At 35.8% G+C, this 23,627-nt stretch overlaps 2 protein-coding genes across 2 annotated transcripts; both read left to right on the forward strand.

Annotated features, from left to right (window-relative positions):
• Window positions 1–1,169: 1,169 nt before the first annotated feature.
• On the forward strand, window positions 1,170–2,099 carry LOC113915255 (olfactory receptor 4P4-like). Its single transcript, XM_027581073.1, has one exon. It carries the CDS (start codon window positions 1,170–1,172, stop codon window positions 2,097–2,099), a length of 930 nt encoding a protein of 309 aa, XP_027436874.1.
• Window positions 2,100–11,172: 9,073 nt separating this feature from the next.
• LOC113914817 (olfactory receptor 4P4-like) lies at window positions 11,173–13,719 on the forward strand. Its single transcript, XM_027580375.1, has 2 exons — window positions 11,173–11,888; window positions 13,542–13,719. The coding sequence occupies exons 1-2, from the start codon at window positions 11,173–11,175 to the stop codon at window positions 13,717–13,719; spliced, it is 894 nt and encodes a 297-aa protein (XP_027436176.1).
• Window positions 13,720–23,627: the final 9,908 nt, after the last annotated feature.

Here is a 23,627-nt window from a genome sequence, read left to right on the forward strand (position 1 = left end):
AAAAGAATGAAATCTTGCCATTTGTAACAATGTGGATGGAGCTAGAGTGTATTATGCTAAGTGAAATAAGTGAGCCAGAGAAAGACAAATACCATATGATCTCACTCATTTGTGGAATTTAAGAAACAAAACAGATGGACATAGGGAAAGGGAAAAAATAGAGAGAGGGAAGCAAACCATAAAAGACTTACCTACAGAGAAAAAAATGAGGGTTGATGAGGGAAGTTGGAGCGAGATGGGCTAGATGGGTAATTGGTATTAAGGAGGGCACTTGTGATGAGTACTGAGTGTTATATGTTAAGTGACAAATCATTAGATTCTGTACCTGAAACCAATTTTACCGTATATGTCAACGAACTAGAATTTAAATAAAAAATTGAAATAAAAAAGAAATATGACAACCACATACAACACACACAAATAAATTATATGTAGAATAGAGAAGGAATGGGACTTGTTTAAAGTTATAGTGGTAGGGGCGCCTGGGTGGCTCAGTTGGTTAAGCGACTGCTTTCAGCTCAGATCATGATCCTGGAGTCCCGGGATCGAGTCCCGCATCCGGCTCCCTGCTTAGCAGGGAGTCTGCTTCTCCCTCTGACCCTCCCCCCTCTCATGTGCTCGCTCTCTCTCTCATTCTTTCTCTCAAATAAATAAATAAATAAGTTATAGAGGTAGTTAATGGCACAGATGGAGTAAGACCCATATCTTTTAAGATGGTGGAAAACAGCTGGAAGTCCATTTGTTCAGTAAGTAATGTGGCATAAATGTGAAGAGCATGGAAACGGCATCTGATAAAGGTTCATATCTTAGGTTGCTACTTAACACCTTAAAGATTTGGTGGACTTAACTGAATCAATCTATCTTTCTGTTTCCCCATATGTAAAATAAGTATCAGAAAAGTAACCACTGGGTTGCTATGAATTAAATGCGTGTAAAGTGTTTGCAATAGTTTCAGATATAAAACATGTTTTCATTAAATAGAATGTGAAATATGATGTCCCTGATCTGCAAGGATTTAAAAGATTGTAACAAAGTCTCTGTAACTTATATCATTTTTTTCAATTTATAAATATTCCAAAAATTAAAAAGTGCTATTGAAGATGTCATATGTTCTGTATCATTTCAGATAAATTAAGTTTCTGTTGTGTCTCTGGAATCACCTCAACCTCATGGAAAATCAGAACAATGTCACAGAATTTGTTTTCATGGGTCTGTGGGGAAATAAGCAAATGGAGCTACTGTTCTTTTTCTTGTTCCTGTTCTGTTATTTGGCAATCTTAATGGGAAACGTCATTATCTTACTCACAATCACCTGCAGCCATCTAATTGGACAACCAATGTACTATTTTCTCTGTCACCTTTCCTTCATGGACCTCTGCTACACCTCCACTGTGGTCCCCAGGTTAATCAGGGACTTAGGCGCAGCAAGAAAAAATATTTCCTATAACAACTGTATGACCCAGCTCTTCACTGCCCACTTGCTGGCAGGTGTGGAGATATTCATCTTGGTGTCCATGGCTTTAGACCGCTATGTTGCCATTGTCAAGCCCCTGCACTACATGGTTATCATGAACCGGCAGAGGTGTAGCATGTTGATCTTCATGGCCTGGGGTGTGGGGTTTTGGCACTCTGTCGCTATACTGCTGGTGGTACTCAATTTACCTTTCTGTGGTCCCAATCAAATAGATCACTACATATGTGATGTGAAGCCTCTTTTGAAACTGGTGTGCAAAGACATTCATGTTGTTAATATCTTAATGATTGCAAACTCAGGAATGGTGGTGGTTGCTGTCTTTCTTGTCCTCGTGGCTTCTTACATTCTCATATTATATAATCTTAGGACCTGCTCCTCTCTAGGGCGACGCAAAGCTCTCTCAACCTGCAGCTCTCACGTTATGGTGGTCATTTTATTCTTTGTGCCCTGTATCTATATTTATGTTCTACCTGCAGGGAGTGAGAACGAGGATAAGGAAATCTCTGTGTTTTACACTGTGATTGCCCCCATGCTGAATCCTCTCATCTATACCCTGAGAAACATGGAGATGAGAATTGCCATGTGGAAGGTGTGGTCTAAAATAGCCCACTCAAAATTCAGGTAGGGGTGCCTGGGTGGCTCAGTTGGTTAAGCACCTGCCTGTGGCTCAGGCCATTGTCCCAGAATCCTGGGATCAAGCCCCGTGCTTCTCCTGCCACTCCCCTTGCCTGTGCTCTCTCTTCTATCTCTCTGTCAAATAAATAAATAAAATCCTAAAAAAACAAAATTCAGGTAAAAGTGATATTCATTTCACTTCTGACCCTGTGTTCCTAGAGTATTTATTATTTGAGATGTTATAGAAAACATATAGCTTTCTTTAGGGAGTTGGACTAAATGATCTCTAACATTATAAGAGTCAAAGAAGCAAGTCACTGTAGTTCGGATTACAATCTGCATGCTACAGTTTCCAACTAGTTCTAGATGTGGTTGAATGGGTTTGAGGAATGCTAGAAATGTCTTTCTAAAACACATGCCTAATCATAGCACAGCCCTCTCCAAAAATGTATATGGAACCCTATTTTCCTTGGAATAAAATCCAAACTTCTCACTTGTTTATCAAAATTGGTTTTGGCTAAACTTGCTAATCTCAGAAGGCATTACATTGGTAGAAAGTATGGTGTTACAATGACAGGTTTTGGGGTCAGGGAGAGCTGGATGATTACTGACTCTGGTACATTTTTATCTTGGTGTCTTGGCAATTTGTTTTAGTTATATATGCATCCCCATTTTTGAATACCTATGAAATGCATAATTTGTACATTATAAAGTTGCAATACTACTTTGGCTAACACATGTGAAGATTTAGCCAGGGCATATGGCTACTAGAAACATGTTTTATATTTTTCCCCTTTCCTTACCTTTCTTCATTTGTTTCCCTTTGCTTTGATGCTTTCAACCAGCTACACTGGACTCCTCTACATTTTCCAAACATACTCTAAAGTCTATCATCTTTATGACTGTTTCTTCTAACTTTTTTGCTTATAATGTTGCCCCCATTATGCGTTAGTGTTCATGTCTTACATATTACATTCCTGATACTTTCTTATTCCAGAAGATTTTGCCAATTCATGGAAGACCAGAAGTATTTCTGATTTTCCCTGTTCTTTTGTTGCTATGAAACCGTACATTTACTCCTTTTAAAATAATCCTGTGCCCCATATTGGTATTTTTTCTTATGTTTTTCCAGTTTGATTGAGTCAACTCAAAGATGTACTATATCTTTATTTTTTAATCTATTTTCTAACAATAAACCCATACAAATTAAGAAATAAACAATTAATGAATTAAATTCAAATCGTCTATCTTCTCTTTTTATTGGACTTTATACTTTGTTCTCACATATCCAGAAATTTCCCTTATGCTATGAGCTATCACGAATCACAGACCTGTACCTCTGAAACAAATAATACATTATATGTTAAAAAAAAAGAAGAAGATAGTAGGAAGGGAAAAATGAAAGGGGGGAAATTGGAGGGGAGATGAACCATGAGAACCTATGGACTCTGAGAAATAAACTGAGGGTTCTAGAGGGGAGGTGGTGGAGGGTGGTTTAGCCTGGTGATGGGTATTAAAGAGGCCACGTTCTGCATGGAGCACTGGGTGTTATACGCAAACAATGAATCATGGAACACTACATCAAAAACTAATGATGTAATGTATGGTGATTAACATAACATAATAAAATTTAAAAAATATATGTAATGTAAGAAAGGTTAAAAATTCAACATACATCCCATGTAGCTATCAGAGATGGAATGAAAACTGGCAGACTCTCAGCCACTTATGTCTTTTTACTTATTTTCCGCATTTAGAGGTGCTACTATTTTAATTTTCATTTATCCTTGTCTTTTGAATCACAAAATCCAGTCAGCTCTGTGTCTTGCTTCCCAGTTGTGTGGCTATTTCTCTCTGCCAAAGCACTTGACTTTTCTCAGCAGAATGATTGCATTGTTTCCACACAGAGTGTTCTCGATTGAATTACTCCTGCCCCAGAGCCAAGAAGAAGCCCAGGAAAAACCATAAATGAGATAGTGTTTGACTTTAATGTCAGGAAAGCTTCTTTTGATATTTCCACTCTTAACAACTTTTCACACATCTAATTACTTTTTTTTCTTCATGGATCCATGAAAACCTGTGGAATATCAAGGGAAAACATTCTGCCTATTTCATAGACTATTAAGTCTGTCTAGTTATAGTTCGATTTGACCTGGTTTAAGCTATTAATTTTCCGATGAATATTTGGATTATTTTTAAAATGATAGAATTGTAGTGTGTATACTTGTTCTTATGCATGTGTGATCATTTTGTCTGTGTGTGTGTGTGCTATGAGGGGTTTTGAGGGTCTTCAGGATGGGTCAAAGGAAATACTCAACCCATCAGAAAGAATGCTACACAACAAAACCAAAATCTTTTCTTATTTGTTTTCTTTTCTCAAGAATCTGTAAGATTTTATTGGCAAAAACTATGACTCTATTATAGAGCACGCCCACAAAAAAATATATAGAACCTAGATTAGTTATCTACTTATAAGTTGTTCTTTCTAGAATTCACTTTCCAGCTTATAGAACAATACCTAGTATCTTCAAAAATACCTGAAATCTCAGTTTTATAAATAAGTTCACACAACCCATAAAACAAATGGTTTTAGACGGGGATTAGAAAAGAAGGATAAATATAACAGAATCAATTCTCAGAAGAGCAAGCTAATATGAACTGAGACAAATGCAGGGATTGGGGCTATAAATGAGGTACTTGAACACATCTCTAAGGAGTATGCTGCTGTGTTTGTGTGTGTTATTGGTAGAGATATGACCAGCTATCTCCTTCTGTGTATTGATACAAGCTCTGAGTGAAGCTTGGTCAAAAGCATGCATTATGGTGAAATGGACAACCAGTAAAACACTGAGTTCTGATATCCATCATTCTGAAGTGCTAGAATCTCTTATTTCCTCAGGGTTACTACATTTTCAAAGCCTGGAAGCAAGTAGTAAACATATAAAAACCTGCTCCTTTCACTCATAGAAGGCACACAGTTCTTTTTCTTATTCTTATTTAGTAGCAAATCTTATTTGAGCAAATCCTTTTAACTTCTAGAGGACTGTATTCTTATTGGAACAACAGAACTAACATTACTTAACTCACAATATGCACTATTGTGAGATGAAATGATATAATGAACTTAAAACACAAAACAATCTCTCGATAGATTATTTATTATTATTATTATCATTATTATTATTTTGTACCAGATACGAACCCATAAAATTGATCTCCTTAAGTTTAACATGTGTAAAGGAAATTTTTTATATATGGATTTGCCTATAATGGAAAATTGGTTCACTGAACATCAGTGTGTACATTTAGGGCTGAGCCAAATAATCTGTAGAGATCAAGTTACATAGGACCAGGCCAAATGGTAAACAGAATAAAAGTTATGCTGGGAATTGAGTGCTGACTTTCCCTCATATTTTATTATATTCTCACTTATAACATTTTTACCCTAATATGTGTATAAAGAACGGATTGTTTATTCTTTTATCTTTCCTTTTCTTTTGTCCTCCATTCCCCAACCATCTATTTCATCACTGTTAGTCCCTGGCAATAAATAACCCAGGTTCCAGTTCTGATATGGCAGGTCATTGTTTATTGATCTATCTACTTTACCCATGAAGGTTACTCTAGATAATGATGCATATTGGACTGTACTGCAATGCAAGTGTTTGGTTCTGTTTGTCTTTCCCCATTTCAGAGTTTTCTGAAGCTAATGTAAAAGGAAATTTCCAAAATGGAGCAAAAAAGCCTAATTAAGAGTCTTTTATTTTTTTAAATAGGATCAGGAGGCCATAAGTGAGGAAGAATTTATGCATATCTTCATTGGAGAAATCATGAAGATTTTTAAAAAATTTTCAGAAAGCTGCAAGCCCTTGGCCTGGACTTAACTTCCTCCTAGCCATGATACTTGGAATCATCTGCATTCTTTACTTCCAAAGGAGCTCCAATCCTTCATTTGCCTATTAACCCAACCAATCCCAGTAACCCTAAATCCAATCTCTGTTTTGCATAGAGGACATGAAAGAGAATTACACTCACAGCCTTTCACCTATATGACTCTGCTTCTCTTTGTCTTCCTGGGAACACAATTTAGGTTTCTACCTGAATCTGTGTCTCCCAAATTACAATTCTAATTGCCCAAATAAATATATGTTTTTGTTTTCAGTGAATTCTTTTTTAGTCAGTACTACCCTAATATTATTCCATGCTATATTATTCTTCTTCAGAAAGCAAGATGAGCACAAGGCAGGCAGAGTTTCTGAATTGCTCTGCATAGAGCATTATGGAGCCTCCAGAGAAACTGCTTGACACAAGCCAACACAAAGATAGGAAGTAAAGTTATATCCAGAAAATGCCCACAGGCACCAGGGTCAGTACCATGGAGAGCAACACAGGGAGGCTCTGTTCAGAAATGCCTCTGGGAATATAATTTCTTAGAGTTTCAAAGACCTATTAATTCTTGTGTTGTCATATGTTATATTCTGCTCTTCTGAATCAACTTTCCCTCAGCGATAGGTATAAAATAAGTGACTCCTAGAACTTAAAAGGTATATATGTTTTTGCCAGAATTTCAAAATACTTTTTCTCTTTTCTTTTTCTCTTTCTTTCTTTTTCTTTCTTTCTTTTCTTTCTTTCTTTCTTTCTTTTTCTTTCTTTCTTTCTTTCTTTCTTTCTTTCTTTCTTTCTTTCTTTCTTTCTTTCTTTCTTTCTTTCTTTCTTTCTTTCTTTCTTTCTTTCTTTCTTTCTTTCTTTCTTTCTTTTTCTCTTTTTCTTTCTTTCTTCTTTCTTTTTCTTCTTAAAATCCACTTCTTACATCCCTGATGGTTCAATGTATATTTAAGTTCTACTCTCCTTGCAAATATATAAAATGTTCTAATACATAATACGATTTTCAAAATAATTTTAAAGAATTGACCTAAATGTGCCTGAATAATTGGTTTATAAATCTCTGCATTTTATTTCATCTTTAGATACTGGAGAAGAATCAGCAGAGTGAGTACCTCAGGAGGGAGCTCTCCTGATTTGACCTAAATCTAATTTACAACCACTGAGATCTAATGTTCAGTGAATTAACCATGCCATTTTCATTGGAGAATGTTCCACCAACTGTGCTTTGGGGTGGTTATATGCTATTTAAATTTATTCCACTTAATTTCATCCTTAGACTATGTTTTCTCTAGCAGCATAAGTTAATTGTGATTACTACAAAATAATTTAACTACCTTTAGTCTTATTGTACATTATTCATGAGCAGAATTCCACTTGAGAACAAAAACAATTCTGTTGAAGTTAATGAAATCTTTATGTTTCAGTGAAATTTATTGAGTCTCTTTTTGGTGCCTTTATATTTTCCACTATATTCTTATGAAGGAATAGCCCAGTTTATGATTGCATGTCCCAATGGATGAGTAGTTTTCTAACTTTCAAAAACCTTGTCACTCTAAAATGGACTAGATTTATCTGATTGAATTAAAGTAACCATCATGAGCCACATTTTGATATCATTAGGAGAAAATCTGAACTAACAGTGGAAACTCTAAGAGCAATTTTTCTTATTATTTAAATAGCACAATCAAAAGACAGTGCAGCATTTTTATGCAATGCAACCAAAGAAAGAAAGTAACAATTTGACTGTATTTTTTTAGTGCAGGGAAATTGCAGGCCAGTGATTGGTATTAAGAAGTGTCCAAAGACAACCAATTTTTTAGAGTAATTTTTATTACGTTTTACTAACAGTTTGCTCCAAACTGAAATTTATCATGATCATCCTCATTAATATATGTTGTGATATTTGGGAGGTTTTTGTTTGTTTGTTTGTTTCCTTGTTGGGCTAGTTATATGTGTGCACATGGCAATTTCAGAGACTGCTCACTCAAAAAAGTAAAATGAAGCTAATGTGTGACTTTGAACCATGTATGACACTGGGGCATTTCACATTATTTTTTGTATTCCTCATTATAGTCTGAATTATGTAATAGTTTATGGAGTCTATAAATGTGGACAATGGAGCTTTAAGAGGTTAGCAATAATCTCAACATTCATAAAAGGATGGAAAGGGAGAAGGTTAATTTTGTTTGCTGAGTTCTTATTAAAAGTTATTGGCATATAGAAAAGGAAGACATTAAAGTTAATGAGAAAAATGTTTGGATAGTGTATTTGCTTAAACTGGAAGATTGATTTCTCATAGAACATTGGCCAGATTACTCAGATTTTAAACTCTATACATTAATTCTAAATAACCATAATTAAAGTGGAATAACCGAATATAAGGACACATTTCAGTTAATATCAAACCTCTGACCATTAGAAGTATTTAGGTAACTGGTTTTCTTTTTATATTCAGATTGTTATTGCTGTGAAAACACAATTTGAATCAAAACAGTTCACCATTCAGTTATACTTCTCCATGTTTCTACATATTTCTTGTTCCATGATTCCAACCAGGGAACGCATAATATTTCTTCCTTTCATCACTTATGATTTCAATTATTTGACAAATTGAGAAAATGTGGTCAAGAATATATTTCATGTTTCAATCACAATAATTCTGTCACTGGACTGCATTCACATATCCTTTTTACTTCAGCTAACAGCAGTGATTATAATAGCATTTCCCCTCAGATATCAGGATGAGAGTTTAAGAGCTATTGTGGGTGAAACATCTGTAATAATCTAAAAAATGAGGCAGAATCTTACCTGAAGGAAGGCACACTTTGCTAAAACTGATGAAAAATTATTTCAAAATGATTTGGAATCAAGAATGCTGGACCATATATTTATATGAACTGCAAAATATATCTCTCAAAATATTCATAAACATAGATTAGGTAATCAGTAATCTGTCACCTTGCATACTTTTTTCTTTTTTTATTGGGATGAGAATTCAAAATGCATCTTCTCACTACTGGCCTCCAGGACACCTCATCTTGTTCTGCTCACAGGCATGGGATGCAGCTCTGGACTGACTGGGAATCAAGATATCTGTCCTCCACACGATATTACTTTCTGATGCTAATAAATTATCTAGATTGTCTTGATCTGAATCTCTTTTATTGAAAATCAGGGGTTTGGATAGATAAGTGATATCCACTTTAAGTTGTTTATTTAACAATTAACTTCAAGTCAATTTGTTTTAGGCAAACACATCTCTCTGTAAACAGTATGCCATCTTCTAAATTAGGAATCAGCACAGGCTGTAATAAGGTAAGGAGAAAATTGATCAATGAATCATAAAATTATTAACCTCTATTTAAGTACTGTTCACTGTTGAACACTGTGAACTGATAATTATTTTTGCTTTGCTAAAAACAAGAGAGAGGTCAGGAAGTCTGATAACAGTACTAAAGCCATAGTAGGAACAGATGGATATTTTTTCTTCTTCATGAAATTAGAGTTGAATGGTAATTTAAAACAGAATAAGTTTCTTATAGTCTATACTGTTTAAAAATGCTACACCAATTACCTCTAAAAAGATCTTAAAGGCATAAAAGTTTTGAGTTTTTAGTGGATTTGATGGCTTCTAAATAACTTTGCTACAGTAGCATTCTGTGTTTTTAAAATATTCATCCAGAGTGCCCAGACATGGTTGTTACATCAGATCAGACAAAAGTGGAAGCTGTGCTACAGTGTTTGAATCTCATTGTCAGTTAATTCCTCAGCACTGGCTAAAACAGCTCCCGGAGTGCATTCTGTCTATCGTACACTCTTTCCCTGTATATAAATAATGCCTCAAGATTGTGCAAAAGTTACAAATTTGTGAATCTTTGATCCATTCCTTAATGTAACGTCTAGTTGCTGAGTGTTGAAACAAATCTCTCTTGGAGCTACATTCTGTATCATCTTCTTTTGTTGGACTTTATTGCCTAGATCATGTTTAAAATACTGAAGTTCCTAGGAAAAGTCATGAAATATGAACAGTGCAAATATACTTGGGCAATTTATTTTTATCTTTCATTTATCACTTTTTTAAAAAAGATTTTTATTTATTCATTTGAGACACAGAGATACAGAGAGAGAGAGAGAGAGCATGAGCAGGGAGAGAGGCAGAGGGAGAAGCAGGCTCCCCAGAGCCAGGAGCCCAATGTGGGTTTCAATCCCAAGACCCTGGGATCATGACCTGAGCCGAAGGCAGAGGCTCAACCATCTGAGCCACACTTATCACTTGCCATCACAAATTTATATTAATTTAAAATAATTTTTTTTGTTTAGCTTGTAAAATGTAAATAGGAGAAATGAATAAATTGGCTTTTTATTTTTTTGCAACTTGAATCCTTTGGCAGTCTCTTTGCTGCATTGTTTTCAACCATTCTTTGTTTTTAATGTGCCTGAAACTATTTTAGTTCAAAATGTGTAATTGATAGTATTTGTCCACAGGGTAAGGAAGATAATCCTTTATTTTTTATTTTATTTTTTAGAGAGGGAGAGATAGAGAGAGAGGTGGGGGGAGAAGCAGAGACGAGAGAGAGAATCTTAGGCAGGCTCCATGCCCAGCGCAGAGCCTGACACAGGACTCTATCTCACAACTCTGAGATCATGACCTGAGCCGACATCAAGAGTTTGGCACTTAACCAACTGATGCACCCAGGCACTCCACAAACTGATGTGTTTTTAATAAATTTTCATTTCTGAGGATACACTCCCAAATAAAAAAGAATTTGTCTAGATCATCCTGAAAGAAAAACAGTTGACCCGATGGATAAACACGTGCATTTTAAAATGTGCAAAAAATTTTAATTATGTAAATTATACTCCTTTTGTTATCTAATTAATACAACTAACAAAAATTATTTCTTTAACGTCAAAATAACATTTGAATATTCCGTAATCATTGCAATAATATTTAAAATTACATCATTTTCCCCATTATAGAATTATTTACAATAGATTTCTAAAATAAGAGAAATAAAAAAGAAGCATAAATCTAGGTATCAGGAATAAATAATATTACTTATTCAATGATATCAATTTGCTTTTTGGTAAATTTTATAGTATTGTTGCCATACTGCTAATTTTCTATGCAGATTCACGTTTTCTTTCTTTTCAGCTATTTAACCCATCTGTTTACATTATATACCAGTCTGAAACACATGGAGATCCAGAGGAATGTCTCAGAATTCATTCTTTTGGGATTTTCGTATGACCAGAACATGCAAATATTTTGCTTTGTGCTCTTCTTATTCTGTTATGTTGCCCTGTTGGCAGGAAACCTTCTGATCCTTGTCTCCGTTCGATGCAGCCCTCTGTTTCACCAACCCATGTACTACTTCCTCAGCCACTTATCCACTATGGACATCTGCTACACCTCTAGCATTACACCCAAATTAATTGCTGACCTGCTAGTGGAAAGAAAAATCATCTCCTATGGTAACTGCATGTTACAGGTCTTTACAATGCACTTCTTTGGAATGATTGAAGTTTTAATCCTTACAGTCATGGCCTTTGATCGCTATGCTGCCATCTGCAAACCTCTCCACTACCTACTTATCATGAACAGGACAAGGTGCAGTCTCCTACTCTTAGTGGCTTGGGCTGGTGGGGCTGTCCACTCCTTTCCTCAATTTTTTATGGTAATCCGGTTGCCCTTCTGTGGTCCTAATGAAATCGATCACTACTTTTGTGATATTTTTCCTTTGCTAAAGGTCGCCTGTAGTGATACTTACATCACTGGTGTTCTTGTGATTGCCTTTTCAGGTATTGTTGCCTTAGTAACCTTTATTGTCTTAGTTGTTTCTTATGGGACAATATTGTTCACTTTAAGAAATCTCTCCGCTGAGGGAAGACGCAAAGCCCTCTCCACCTGTGGGTCTCATATCACTGTGGTCATCTTATTTTTTGGGCCTGTAATCTTTATCTACCTTAGACCACCTACTACTTTTCCTGAGGACAAAATATTTGCTCTATTTTACACCATCATTGCTCCTATGTTCAATCCCCTAATCTATACGCTGAGAAATTCAGAGATGAAAAACGCCATGAGAAAAATTTGGTGTCAAACATCAGAGCTCAACATCTTTTTAGCAAAACAGAGGGGCAGCTAGATGTGGATAGGGGAGGGAGGAAACAATCTCACGGAATAATTGTTCCACTGTATCATGTTATGAGTGACAGAACTTAGGACTTAGAGTTTAATAATAACTACAAAGAAATATAACTTAACCATACAAAAAATAAGTTTAACACATAGTTAATTTTGTGGACTTTGAGATGGTATGAACAAGTTTACACGCACAAAATCAGTTACACGCACAGTTAAGACAATGTTATATAAGCTGTGAATTTTGATGTAAAAAAGAAAACTTTAATAGTAATTGTATTAGAAAATTCTGTTTTAGTGGCTAGACCACATGATGAAACATTCTGTCTGACAAAGGAGTAGTTAAAATGCCTGATTTTAAGATCAAGTTTTGATTCATGATAGCATCTTCACCTAAATGATCTCAAGTCGTATTTATAAATTAATACACATCAAGAAGTTTGCATAATAGAATCTGATTTAAAGTGATTCTCTGGTTTTAACTCTCTTGACTTCACTTTAGAAATAAAAATAAACTAGTAAAGATAAAGTGAAATCAATTACTTGAGATATTAAAAATACACTCACCGCTCTTCTACGTATTGGCTCATTAAAAAAAGTCCATAAAGGAACTGAATCACAAAATGCCAGAAATTAGTAGGAATGTCACTGTTTATCAGATCCAAAGTCCTTCTTATGAACACAAGAAAAACATAAGCAAAAAAACAAGTAAGAGCTCAAACAAACTTCAATCAAAACCCCTGTAACACAAATCATGGAAATGAAGGGAAAAGGCAAACCATCTTTGTAAATAACATGAAAAGGAGATGCATGAGAAATATTTCCTAGAGGAACCTGAAAAAAAATTGATGTGATGGGTTTATTTGCATCTCTAACAAGATATAAAAATAAATGATTTCTTAGAAAACAGAGCAGATATCATTAAGATAGAAGAGTTTGTGTAACAGGATCATATGAATAGGATGATGATGAAAATACACAAAGAATTTTAGTCCACGTAAATCCAATACTGAAGTTACAGTGATTATACAGGCCCTATATACAGAAGGATGTAATTGTAGAAAAATTGATGAGGGAGATGTAATTCATTAGAGTTTTTATAGCAGAGGGGAACTGGACAGATTACTAGTTTGTCAAGTTACTAATAGAACAAAAATATTGCCAGATTTAAAAGCTCCACCTTTACCTTTAGTGTTTTATTTTTACCAAATTTACTCCGTTTGCCTTTAATCAGATAGATCAGTACATATGTGATGTGAAGCCCCTTTTGGAACTGGTGTGCAAAGACATACATGTTGTTAGTATCTTAGTGATTGCGAATTCAAGGATGGTGGTGGCAGCCTTTTTTGTTGTCCTGGTGGCTTCTATCCTCATTTAGGATTGATCCTCTGCAGGGCAATGCAAAGCTCTCTCCACCTGCAGCTCTCACATAATGGTGTTAGTTTTACTCTTCATGCCCTGTATCTATACTTATGTTCTACCCGCAGAGAGTGAGAATGGATATAAGGAAATTTCTGTATTTTATACTGTGATTGTCCCCATGCCAAATCCTCTCAACTATACTATGAGAAAGATGGAGATGAAAATCTCCATGGGGTAGGTGTGGTCTAAAATAGCACATTCAGAATTCATGTAAATAAGGTGGTATTCTTTGTACTTTCGATCCTGCGTACCAAAGGCATTTATCTCTTGAATAGTTATAGAAAGCATATAAGCCTTGTCTGGGCGCTTGGGCTAAATTACCTCTGACTGACGTTACATGAGCGAGAGAGGCAAGTTACTGTGAATCAGACTGCAATCTGTCACCTTAAAAGATCCATCTAGTTCCACGTGTGACCACTTGCATGTGAGGAAGCAAGAAATGCCCTTCTGAAGCATATCACTGATCATATCACTCCTTTATCCAAAAATGTGTAAGGAATCCTATCTTCCTTGGAATAAAACTAACCTTCCTGCTTGTTTAACAGAAATCTTCCATAAATCATCTGAGTCTAATTTGCCAATCTTAGACGTCACTATGTTGATAGAAAGTATGGTGTTAAAATCACAGGCTTTTGGGTCAGGGAGAGCAGGGTGAATACTGATAGATTTTATCTCTGGGTCTTGACAATTCACTTTAATTTTATTAGTTTCCCTTTTAAAAATATCTATAAAATGGTGTAATATTGTCCTTCATAAAGATGTAATATTACTTTGGCTAACACATGTGAAGTTTTAACGTGGCACATGGCTACCAGAAACTCATGTTAGTTATTTTTCCTCTTTGTTTGCTTTTCTCTCTGCATGTCCCTTTGCTCAGATGCTTTCATCCAGCTACGCTGGGTCCATCTACATTCTCCAAACACACTCTAGGATCTATCAGCATTAAGCTATCTCTCTGCTTAGGATTCCCTACTCCCATGCTCAGGATCCATGTCTTATCTATAATTCAGAACACTCATGATGTTATCTTATTCAGGAAGATTTTTCAGATATGTCAACAGACTAGAATTATTTCTGATTCCTTTCCTATTCTTCATTGCTATGCAGCTGTACATTTACTCCTTTTCAAATAATCCTGTGCCGTATATGAGTGTTTCTTCTTTCAAATTGTGTTTTTCAGTTTGACCGAGCCAGAAGATTATCTGGCTTTTTTTTTTTCTATATGTCTCTTTTTTTTCCTATCTATAAACCTGGCACTAATTAAGATGTAAGCAAACAGTTCCTGAATTAAATTCAAAGATACTGTTTTCCCTTTTTATCTGACTGCATATATTGTCTTTACATATTTAGAACTCTCCTTACGTCACAAACAATCATGCATTAATAATAAAAATAAGTAGTGTTGGAAAGGCTAAAAGTTTAACATGTGTTCCCATGTGCCTCTTAGGGAGGTAATGAAATCTAGCAGATTCCCAGACCCCTAGAATATCTTCTTATTTATTTACTTTCTACAATAAGGAGGCATTACTATTTTAATGATTGTTTATATCCATGTCCATTGAATTATACAATCCAATCTCAGCTTCGTGTTTTGGTTCCCATTTGTCTGGACATTTCTCTCTGACCAAACACTTGTGTTCTCTTAACAGAATGATTGGATTGCTTCCAGACAGAGTTTTCTTGACTTAGGTATTCCTGCCCCAGAGCCAAGACAAAATCCAAGAAAAACCATGGAGGCAATAGTGCCTGTCTGTGGATAACAAGGTCATCTTTGGATGTTTCACCTCTTAGAACTTTTCACACATATAACTAATACTTTTTTTTGAGCCATGAAAACCTCTGAAATGTCAGGGAGAACACCCTGCCCATTCCACAGAAATTCCTCTGACTGGTTATTTATTCATAGTTCTGTTTGCTCTGGTTTAATGCAACATTTTTCCAAAAAGTATTTGGATTATTTTTAAGTATAAAGATGTAGTGGGTGTATGTGTACCTATGTGTGTGTGATGATTGTGTCTGTGTGAGTGGTAATGGGGACCTTGGGGGTCTTGAGGACACATCAGGAGGAATAACCACTAGAAAGAATGTTATGCAACAAAATCAAAAACCTTTTTATTATCTTTTATTTTTTCTCAACAATCCACAAGATTTTATGAGAAAAAAGATATGAGGAAATTATGTAATAAGCCAACAAAAAATGCACTGTAATAAGATTATTTCTCTCCTTGCCAGGTGTTCTATCTAGGATTCATTTTCCAGCCTGCAGCACAATGTCTACTATATTTTTTTAAAGATTTTTTTATTTGTTCATTTGAGAGAGAAATGAGCAGGGAGAAGGGCAGAGGGAGAAGGAGAAGCAGACTCCCTGATGAGCAGAGTGCCTGACATGGGGCTTGAGCCCAGGATGCCAGGATCATGACCTGAGCCAAAGGTAGATGCTCAGCTGACTGAGGTGCCCCACAGTGTCTACTATGTTCAAAAATATCTGTCAGGTAAATGCCTAGAAGACTTTCATAGGATGTTTTGCTCTGCATGTGAGCTTAAACACAGAATATTTAAGGAATATTTATGTTTGCAAATGTGTAGTTTAAGAAATCCTATCCATTTCTACTGGGATTTATCACTAATTTAAAAGTACATCATCACTACCTTTTGTTAAGGGAATATCTTAACCTGTTAAGGAACACGCATACTACCCAAGCACACTATATTTGACCCAAGATTCAGAAATTATCAGACTGGGGGAAACTTAGACGTCTTGGATGGGCCCTAAGGGAAAGATTGGAGTCCAAAATCAGCTGTGGGTGACATAGTTCTATGTGACTTCCTGCCTCAGCACCCTCTCCAGGTCCTTCACCCTTTCTTCAATGCTTCATCTGTGTCTAGGCGTCCACTGAGAAGGCTGGTTGAGACACTTCTAGACTCTTTTAGTATTCTCTTCAACACCAGAGAGATGCCCAGGATTATGTTATCACATATCCTCATTATTTCAAAGAAATTTTTTTCTTGTTTTTTTTTTTTCTTATTGTGAAAGGGTTGCCCCATCTTGTTAATCATCCATCACTTCACATATTTATCTTTCTAAAAAAATTTAAGTTCTACTCCCTTAGCAAATTTCAATTATATAACCATTTTATCAATTATAGTCATCACATTACACATTCAATTCTCAGACCTTACTAAATAGCTAAATGTTTATAACCTTCTACCAACCTCTCCCGTTCCTCCAACTCCTCAGCCTCTGGAAACTCCTTTTCTACTTTCTGATTCTATGAGATGGATTTTTTCTTTTTAAGATAGAACATATAAGTGATACAATGAACTATTTGTCTTTCTTTGGCTTATTTTGCTTAGCATAATGCCCTCAAGTTCTATCCCTGCTGTCGTAAGTGACAGTATTTCCTTCTTTCTCATAGTTAAAAAAAATATATATATATATAATTTATATAAAAGACATATATATATATATATCCACTCATCCACTTTGGTCATTCCATATCATGGCTTTTGTGAATAATCTACACACAAAAAATTTTAGTTTCAAGTAGTTTTCTTTCTCCTGTACCTAAATAATCAAATTTCTCAAAGCATTTAGATTTTATTAAATACCACTTAGACTAGTTGCTTCATCTGAAAGTACACAAAATAGTCTTATTTTACTTCATGTTCAGAAACTTTTACCATAAAATGAACTATAATCTGAATTGGGTCCCTCATAAGGAAAATTGGACAATCAGCTAAATCAGAGGGAGTTGGAGGGTCTTTCCTAGATATGGGTCCCAACATTTCAGTCCTGTTCAATATTGCAGCTACAGTGATTAGAGTTTGTTTTCATTCTCACATTCAGGTGGTGCTGAGGGGATATGACATGCCATCGCATTATGGTGAAGAAATTTAAGCTCCTGAGTCAGTAAGACCCGGTTATGACAGGTTAGCTGTGTGGCTTTGAACATACTCTAGAGGGCGGTTTAATTCTTGGTAAATAGTGTTAAAAAGATAATCACAGGCCCAAAATGGAATCATTTAGGTTAAGGCCCCAAGTCAGCAAAGCAGGGCTTACTACCTAACTGCCTTTTCAACCCCTTCAGGGATATAACTTAAGCCAGTCAATATGGAATTTCCTGGTCAGCAGTAGGAAATTTACTGATAGACCCCTTCTGTCCCCCTGAGGAGGGCAACTTTGCCTAAAACGGTGTATTCTTTGTTAATAATTTCTTTTTCTATGCTGCTTCTCTGCCTTTAAAAATTTTTATTTTTCTGCAGTTCTCTGTTCTCTGTACCTCTTTTCTATTTCCCAGGTAGGATGCTGTCTCATTCATGAATCATTCAAAAAAGCCAGTTGGATCTTTTAAATTACTCAGTTGAATTTTGGGGTTTAACAGTAGTAAATAGCCTATAAGTGCTTATATTTTGTTATTCTATTAAGATTTTAGAGAATTTGGGCGCCTGGGTGGCTCAGATGGTTAAGCGTCTGCCTTCGGCTCAGGTCATGATCCCAGGGTCCTGGGATCGAGTTCCGCATCGGGCTCCCTGCTCCTTGGGAGCCTGCTTCTCCCTCTGCTTCTCTCTCTCTCTCTCTCTCTCTCTCTCATGAATAAATAAAATCTTAAAAAAAAAAAGATTTTAGAGAATTTAAGTACCTTATCCAGAGATGTTAAGCAGTAGAACTAGTAATGGGTATCCAGGCTTTCTGAGTTTCAAGTTTCCAAAAACTGTGCTGCCTGCTGTCCATAGGCAGCAGTAACCATTTGTTTCTTTTTTTTTTTATTATGTTGTTAATCACCATACATCATTAGTGTTTGATTATATCATTAGTTTTTGATGTAGTGTTCCATGATTCATTGTTTGCGTATAACACCCAGTGCTCCATTCAGTACGTGCCCTCTTTAATACCCATCACCAGGCTAACCCATCCCCCCAACCCCCTCCCCTCTAGAATCCTCAGTTTGTTTCTCAGAGTCCATAGTCTCTCATGTTTCGTCTCCCCCTCCGATTTCCCCCACTTCGTTTTTCCCTTCCTGCTATCTTCTTTTTTTTTTTTTTTAACATATAATGTATTATTTGTTTCAGAAGTACGGATCTGTGATTCAACAGTCTTACAGAATTCACAGCGCTCACGGTAGCACATACCCTCCCCAATGTCTATCACCCAGCCACCCCATCCCTCCCACCCCCCACCACTCCAGCAACCCTGTAAGTCAATCAGAGAAAGACATGTATCATATGATCTTATTGATATGAAGAATTCTTAATCTCAGTAACCATTCTGTTTTGTTTTTTTAACTCAATTTTTTTAAAGCCAACTTATACTACATCGTTAATTTCAGATGCAGTGTTGAATAATTTATCAGTTGCTCATTACCTCTAGTGCCTTCCTTAAGGCCTGTCACCCAGTTATCCCAACCCCCCACCCACTTCTCCTCCAGCAACCCTCATAACTTTAAAAAAGAAGCACAGGTGTTTGGTTCCCTCTTCAGCTGGGGCCACTTATTCATAAGGAAATGGAGATAATGTTCTCCTTTTTGTCCTGAAGCCAAGTTTGGGCTTGAATGGCACTTGTTCCTGAGGAGCAGGGGTGTGCCCTGATGTCATGTTTTCCCTAGAAGGAAGAAAGAATCTTGGAAGCCATTGCTTGCCCTGCAGAGTGGCCTGGTTCCATTCACTAACCATTCTCAAGGTTGCCAGTGTCTGTCCTCCTTCACATGTGCAATGTCTTTGGATTGGATTGCCAAGCACAGTTACCATCTTATACCCCCAAATTTTAAACTTAATTTAATGTTTTGTTTTCACTGCTAGCATTTAGTTCTGGGCTTTCCTAAATTGTAAATTCTATGATAGATTTATGAAATAACAAATGTATAATGATCTCTGTACCACAATTATACCGAAAACATAAGAATGGGCAGTACACCATGTTTTACTTAAACATAGTCTCTCTAAAGATTTGTTACTGTATTAAGACTTTCTCAAGAGTTCCTTGTTTGTAATTAGTTGTTTGTCATACTACTTATTGTTTGTGTAAATATGCTTTTCATAGGCTCTCCATTCAATTCATCCAAATAATCAAACCAAAATTGGGGTCAGCTCAGAATCTAACTTGAGAGGTTTCACACAGAATTTTTAGGCCTATTGAAAGTAGGCTCCTGGCATGTGAGACTCTGCAGAATGCCTAATCTATCCACTATGCTAAGATTCCTGCCCCATGTGCCTCATCCAAGTGGGTATATGTTGTAAGAAGTTTGGCCTTAGGTTTTTTGGACCTGACCCTGAAATGGCTCTGAAACTTCACTTTAAGTCCAAGGACTCTTCTTTATTTGAGTTTAATTGGTCATCTGCTTTTTGAAATATCTAAAACTAAGATATCTGACATATCTAAGACTGACCCATATGGTCATGTGACATATTGTTTCTCTAAGACCAGGTATACCATATCTACTGATGCTAGCTTTACCTTTAACTGATGACACTTGGGCAAGTCATGCAATTTCTTGGAATTTTAAACAAATATCTGAATGTAGTATTGATGAAACATAGCTTGTTGTAGCTTGACTAGATACTGTCAAACTGTATTTCAATGTTTTTGTAAAATTTTACACTTCTATTGGCAATATATAAGTTTCAGTCCTCATATTGGTAATTTGTGTTTTTTCTCTTTCTTTTCTATTTATTGATCTTGATAAGTTTTCCTTATTAATCGTTTCAGAGGACCAACCTTTGCTTTTGAGGGGGAGCTGAATATGTGACCCTAGAATATGCCCCTTTAGCATGTAGACAATTTTGAGCTGAAGGCAAGCGAGGTCTAACAGACTCAGGAAGAGTTGTTTTACCTCTCCTTTAAGTGCCTAAAAGAATTAGGTAGACAGCCTGTATCAGGAAAAAAGCTAACAAGATATAACTTTTTACATCAGAAAGACTTATCTGACTAGCAGGACAAACATCTGTTTACCAAACATTTGTTATTCTATCTTCTTGTGTATGTCTTCTTCCCCTTTGAGGCTCTAGACTTCTACCCCTTTCTCCTCAGCTTAGGATGGCATAAATCTTGATTGCTTGTGGGTCAAGGAGTCTCATATCGTTGGAATTCCTGGATGTACAAAATTAAGTTTCTTTTTTCTTCTGTAAAACTGTTCTATGTCAATTTAATTATTAGATCAGCCAAGGAACCCAGAAGGGAGAAGGGAAATTTTTCATCCCCCACACTTTTTTTTTTTTTTTTGGTAATTTTTTATTTAAGGCTGCTAGCTGTATCCTTGACTTCATTTCTATAATAATTTAAAAATAAATTTATAATTTGTTATATCTTATTTTCATATTTGGATTTAATTTGCTTTTATATTCCTAGACATAGATTTCTAGGATACTTATAGACTTTTGATTACTAAACACTTTTTGTTTGTTTGTTTGTTTTATTTATTTCTTTCACAGAGAGAGACACAGAAAGAGAGGGAACACAGCAGGGGGAGCAGGAGAGGGAGAAGCAGGCTCTTCGCGGAGCAGGGAGCCCGATGAGGGGCTTGATCCCGGACCCTGGGATCATGACCTGAGCCAAAGGCAGACGCTTAACGACTGAGCCACCCAGGCGCCCCAACACTTATTTTTAATGATAGAGGCAATATCACTACACATTCTACAAATTTTAGAAGGATAATAAGGGAATATAATGATCATAATAAGGCCAATATATTCAACAATTTAGATAAGATGGGCAAATCTTTTGATATAAATTACCCAAACACATAAAAAATAATAGATATTTGGAGCACCTGGGTGGCTCAGTCAATTAAGTATCTGACTCTTGATTTTGCTCAGGTCATGATCTCAGGGTCATGAGTGTGGACTTGCTTGAGATTCTCTCTCTAGCTCTCCCTCTACCATTCCCCCATCCTCCCTCTCTTTCTCTCTCTCTCTCAAATAAATAGATAAATATATAAATAAATAAATAAAAAATCTAAAATAAAAGATAATAGATATTTTTCAATAGTCTATTCACCTTCAAAAATTTTATATATTGTTTTGTCATCCTATCTCCTGTCTAGGTAGCTTCAATGGTGGATTCTACTAAACTTTAAATAAAACAATAATGTGTGTTCCATACAAACTCTTCTAAAAAGAACAGAAGAAAATGTTCTCAACTTAATATATTAGTCCACCATTTCTTTGAGACTTAGCAATTATACTAGCTTATCTGAACATTCCTTAGAACTTTCTACATAGACAATCATTTCACTGTGAATACAGACAATTTTTAGTTCTACTTCTTAATGTGAGTTTAGCATTACTGTAGGATATAAGATCAATATATAAAAATCAATTGCATAGTTTATACTAGTAACTAAAAATAAAAATTAAATTTTAAAAATTCCCTTTGTAATATCACAATATCTTAAAAGCATAAACCAATTAAGAATGACTGTAGCAAGATATAAAGCATACATGTACTCTGAAAGCAAAATATTTGTTAAAGAATATAAATACATTAATAAATAGAAAAAATACTGTGTTCATGGACAGATGTCTCAACATTATTAAGAGGTGAATTCTCCCCAAAGGAATCTCCAGATTCAAACATTCTCAAACAAAATTACAGGCATATACTTAAAATTTTTCCAAACTGATTTAAAACTGATATGGAAATACGAGGATCCTAAATTAAGTCCAACAATTTAAAAAAGAACAAAATTAGAGAACTTACACTCTCTGATTTCCAGCGATGTTACAAAACTGCTGTGTTCAAAATGATGTGGTATTTTCTTTTTTTTTTAATTTAAGGTTTTATTTATTTATTTGAGAGAGAGTGAGAGAGAGGGCATAAGAGAGGGTAGTGTCAGAGGGAGAAGCAGACTCCCCACTAACCACGGAGCCCAATGCGGGACTCGATCCGGGGACTCCAGGATCATGACCTGAGCGAAAGGCCGGTGCTTAACCAACTGAGCCACCCAAACACCCTGATGTGGTATTTTCATAAAGATGTCCCAGAAGACCAACAAAGCAGACTAGAGAGCTCAGTAAACCCACACATATATGGACAATTAATCTCAGCAAAAGTCTGTAGTCAATTCAGTGGCGATAAAATAGTCTGTGACAAATGATAGTGGAAACATTGGGCGTCTATATCTACCACACAAAACAAACAAAACAAAAAAGGCAAAAAAAACTTTTATCTATACATCACACCTGTACAGATTTATTTAAAATGGATCTTAGAGCTATATGTGAAATATAAAAGTAAAAAAAAAAAAAAAGCAAAACAAACAAGCAAAAAACATTTGGAGTAACATATGAAGATCTTAATGACCTTGGATTACAAGAAAAATTTTATAGATGTGTGTGAAAGAGAAAGTGTCCAAATAGGGGCGCCTGGGTGACGAAGTTGGTTAAGTATCTGACTCATGGTTTTGGCTCAGCTGGTGATCTCAGGGTCCTGAGATCAAGCACCTCGCAGGGCTCAGCACTCAGAGTGGAGTCTGCTTGGCACTTTCTCTCCATCTCCTTCTGCCCCTCCTCCATGCTCATTCTGTCTCTCTTTTTCCCCTCCCTCTCCCCCACTCTAAAATAAATAAATTAATTTAAAAAAAAGTGTCCATAAAAAAATGATGATTTGCACTTCACCAAAATTAAAATTATGCAGCAGAACTAGTATATAAAGAGGGATGAATTAAACAGTTGAGGATGTGAATGCAACTTGTATCCTTCTCTAAGGGTTGTCCAAGTGTGTGTACAGGGAGAAGGTTAGAGATATGACCAGTTATCTCCTGCTGTAGATTGGTACAGGCTAGCTCTTGAGTGCAGCTTGGTCAACACTGGGCATAACACTGATGTAGACAAGCTCTAAATCACTGGGTTATAATGTCCTTTATGATGAAGTGCTAGAATCCTTCATTTCCCCAGGATTATTAAACATTTAAAGCCCCGAGGAAGAAATAAACTAGAATAACACATTTTCTTGCATCAATTGCTTACTGGCTATTTGAGCTAGTTATTCAACCTCTAGAACCTTCTGTGTTTTTATCTACATACTAACGCTAATAATAATATGTGTGTCAGAATATGCATTATTATGATAAATAATATGATGAACTTAATCCA

The sequence above is a fragment of the Zalophus californianus genome, chromosome 11 (assembly GCF_009762305.2).
Source record: "Zalophus californianus isolate mZalCal1 chromosome 11, mZalCal1.pri.v2, whole genome shotgun sequence".
Classification (NCBI taxonomy): Eukaryota; Metazoa; Chordata; class Mammalia; order Carnivora; family Otariidae; genus Zalophus; species Zalophus californianus.

Coding starts and splice junctions, on each gene's coding strand:
- LOC113914817 (XM_027580375.1), top strand. CDS start 11,173: ATGGAGATCCAGAGGAATGTCTCAGAATTCATTCTTTTGGGATTTTCG. Junction 11,889..13,541: donor AAAGCCCTCTCCACCTGTGG/GTCTCATATCAC, acceptor CTCCACCTGCAG/CTCTCACATAATGGTGTTAG.
- LOC113915255 (XM_027581073.1), top strand. CDS start 1,170: ATGGAAAATCAGAACAATGTCACAGAATTTGTTTTCATGGGTCTGTGG.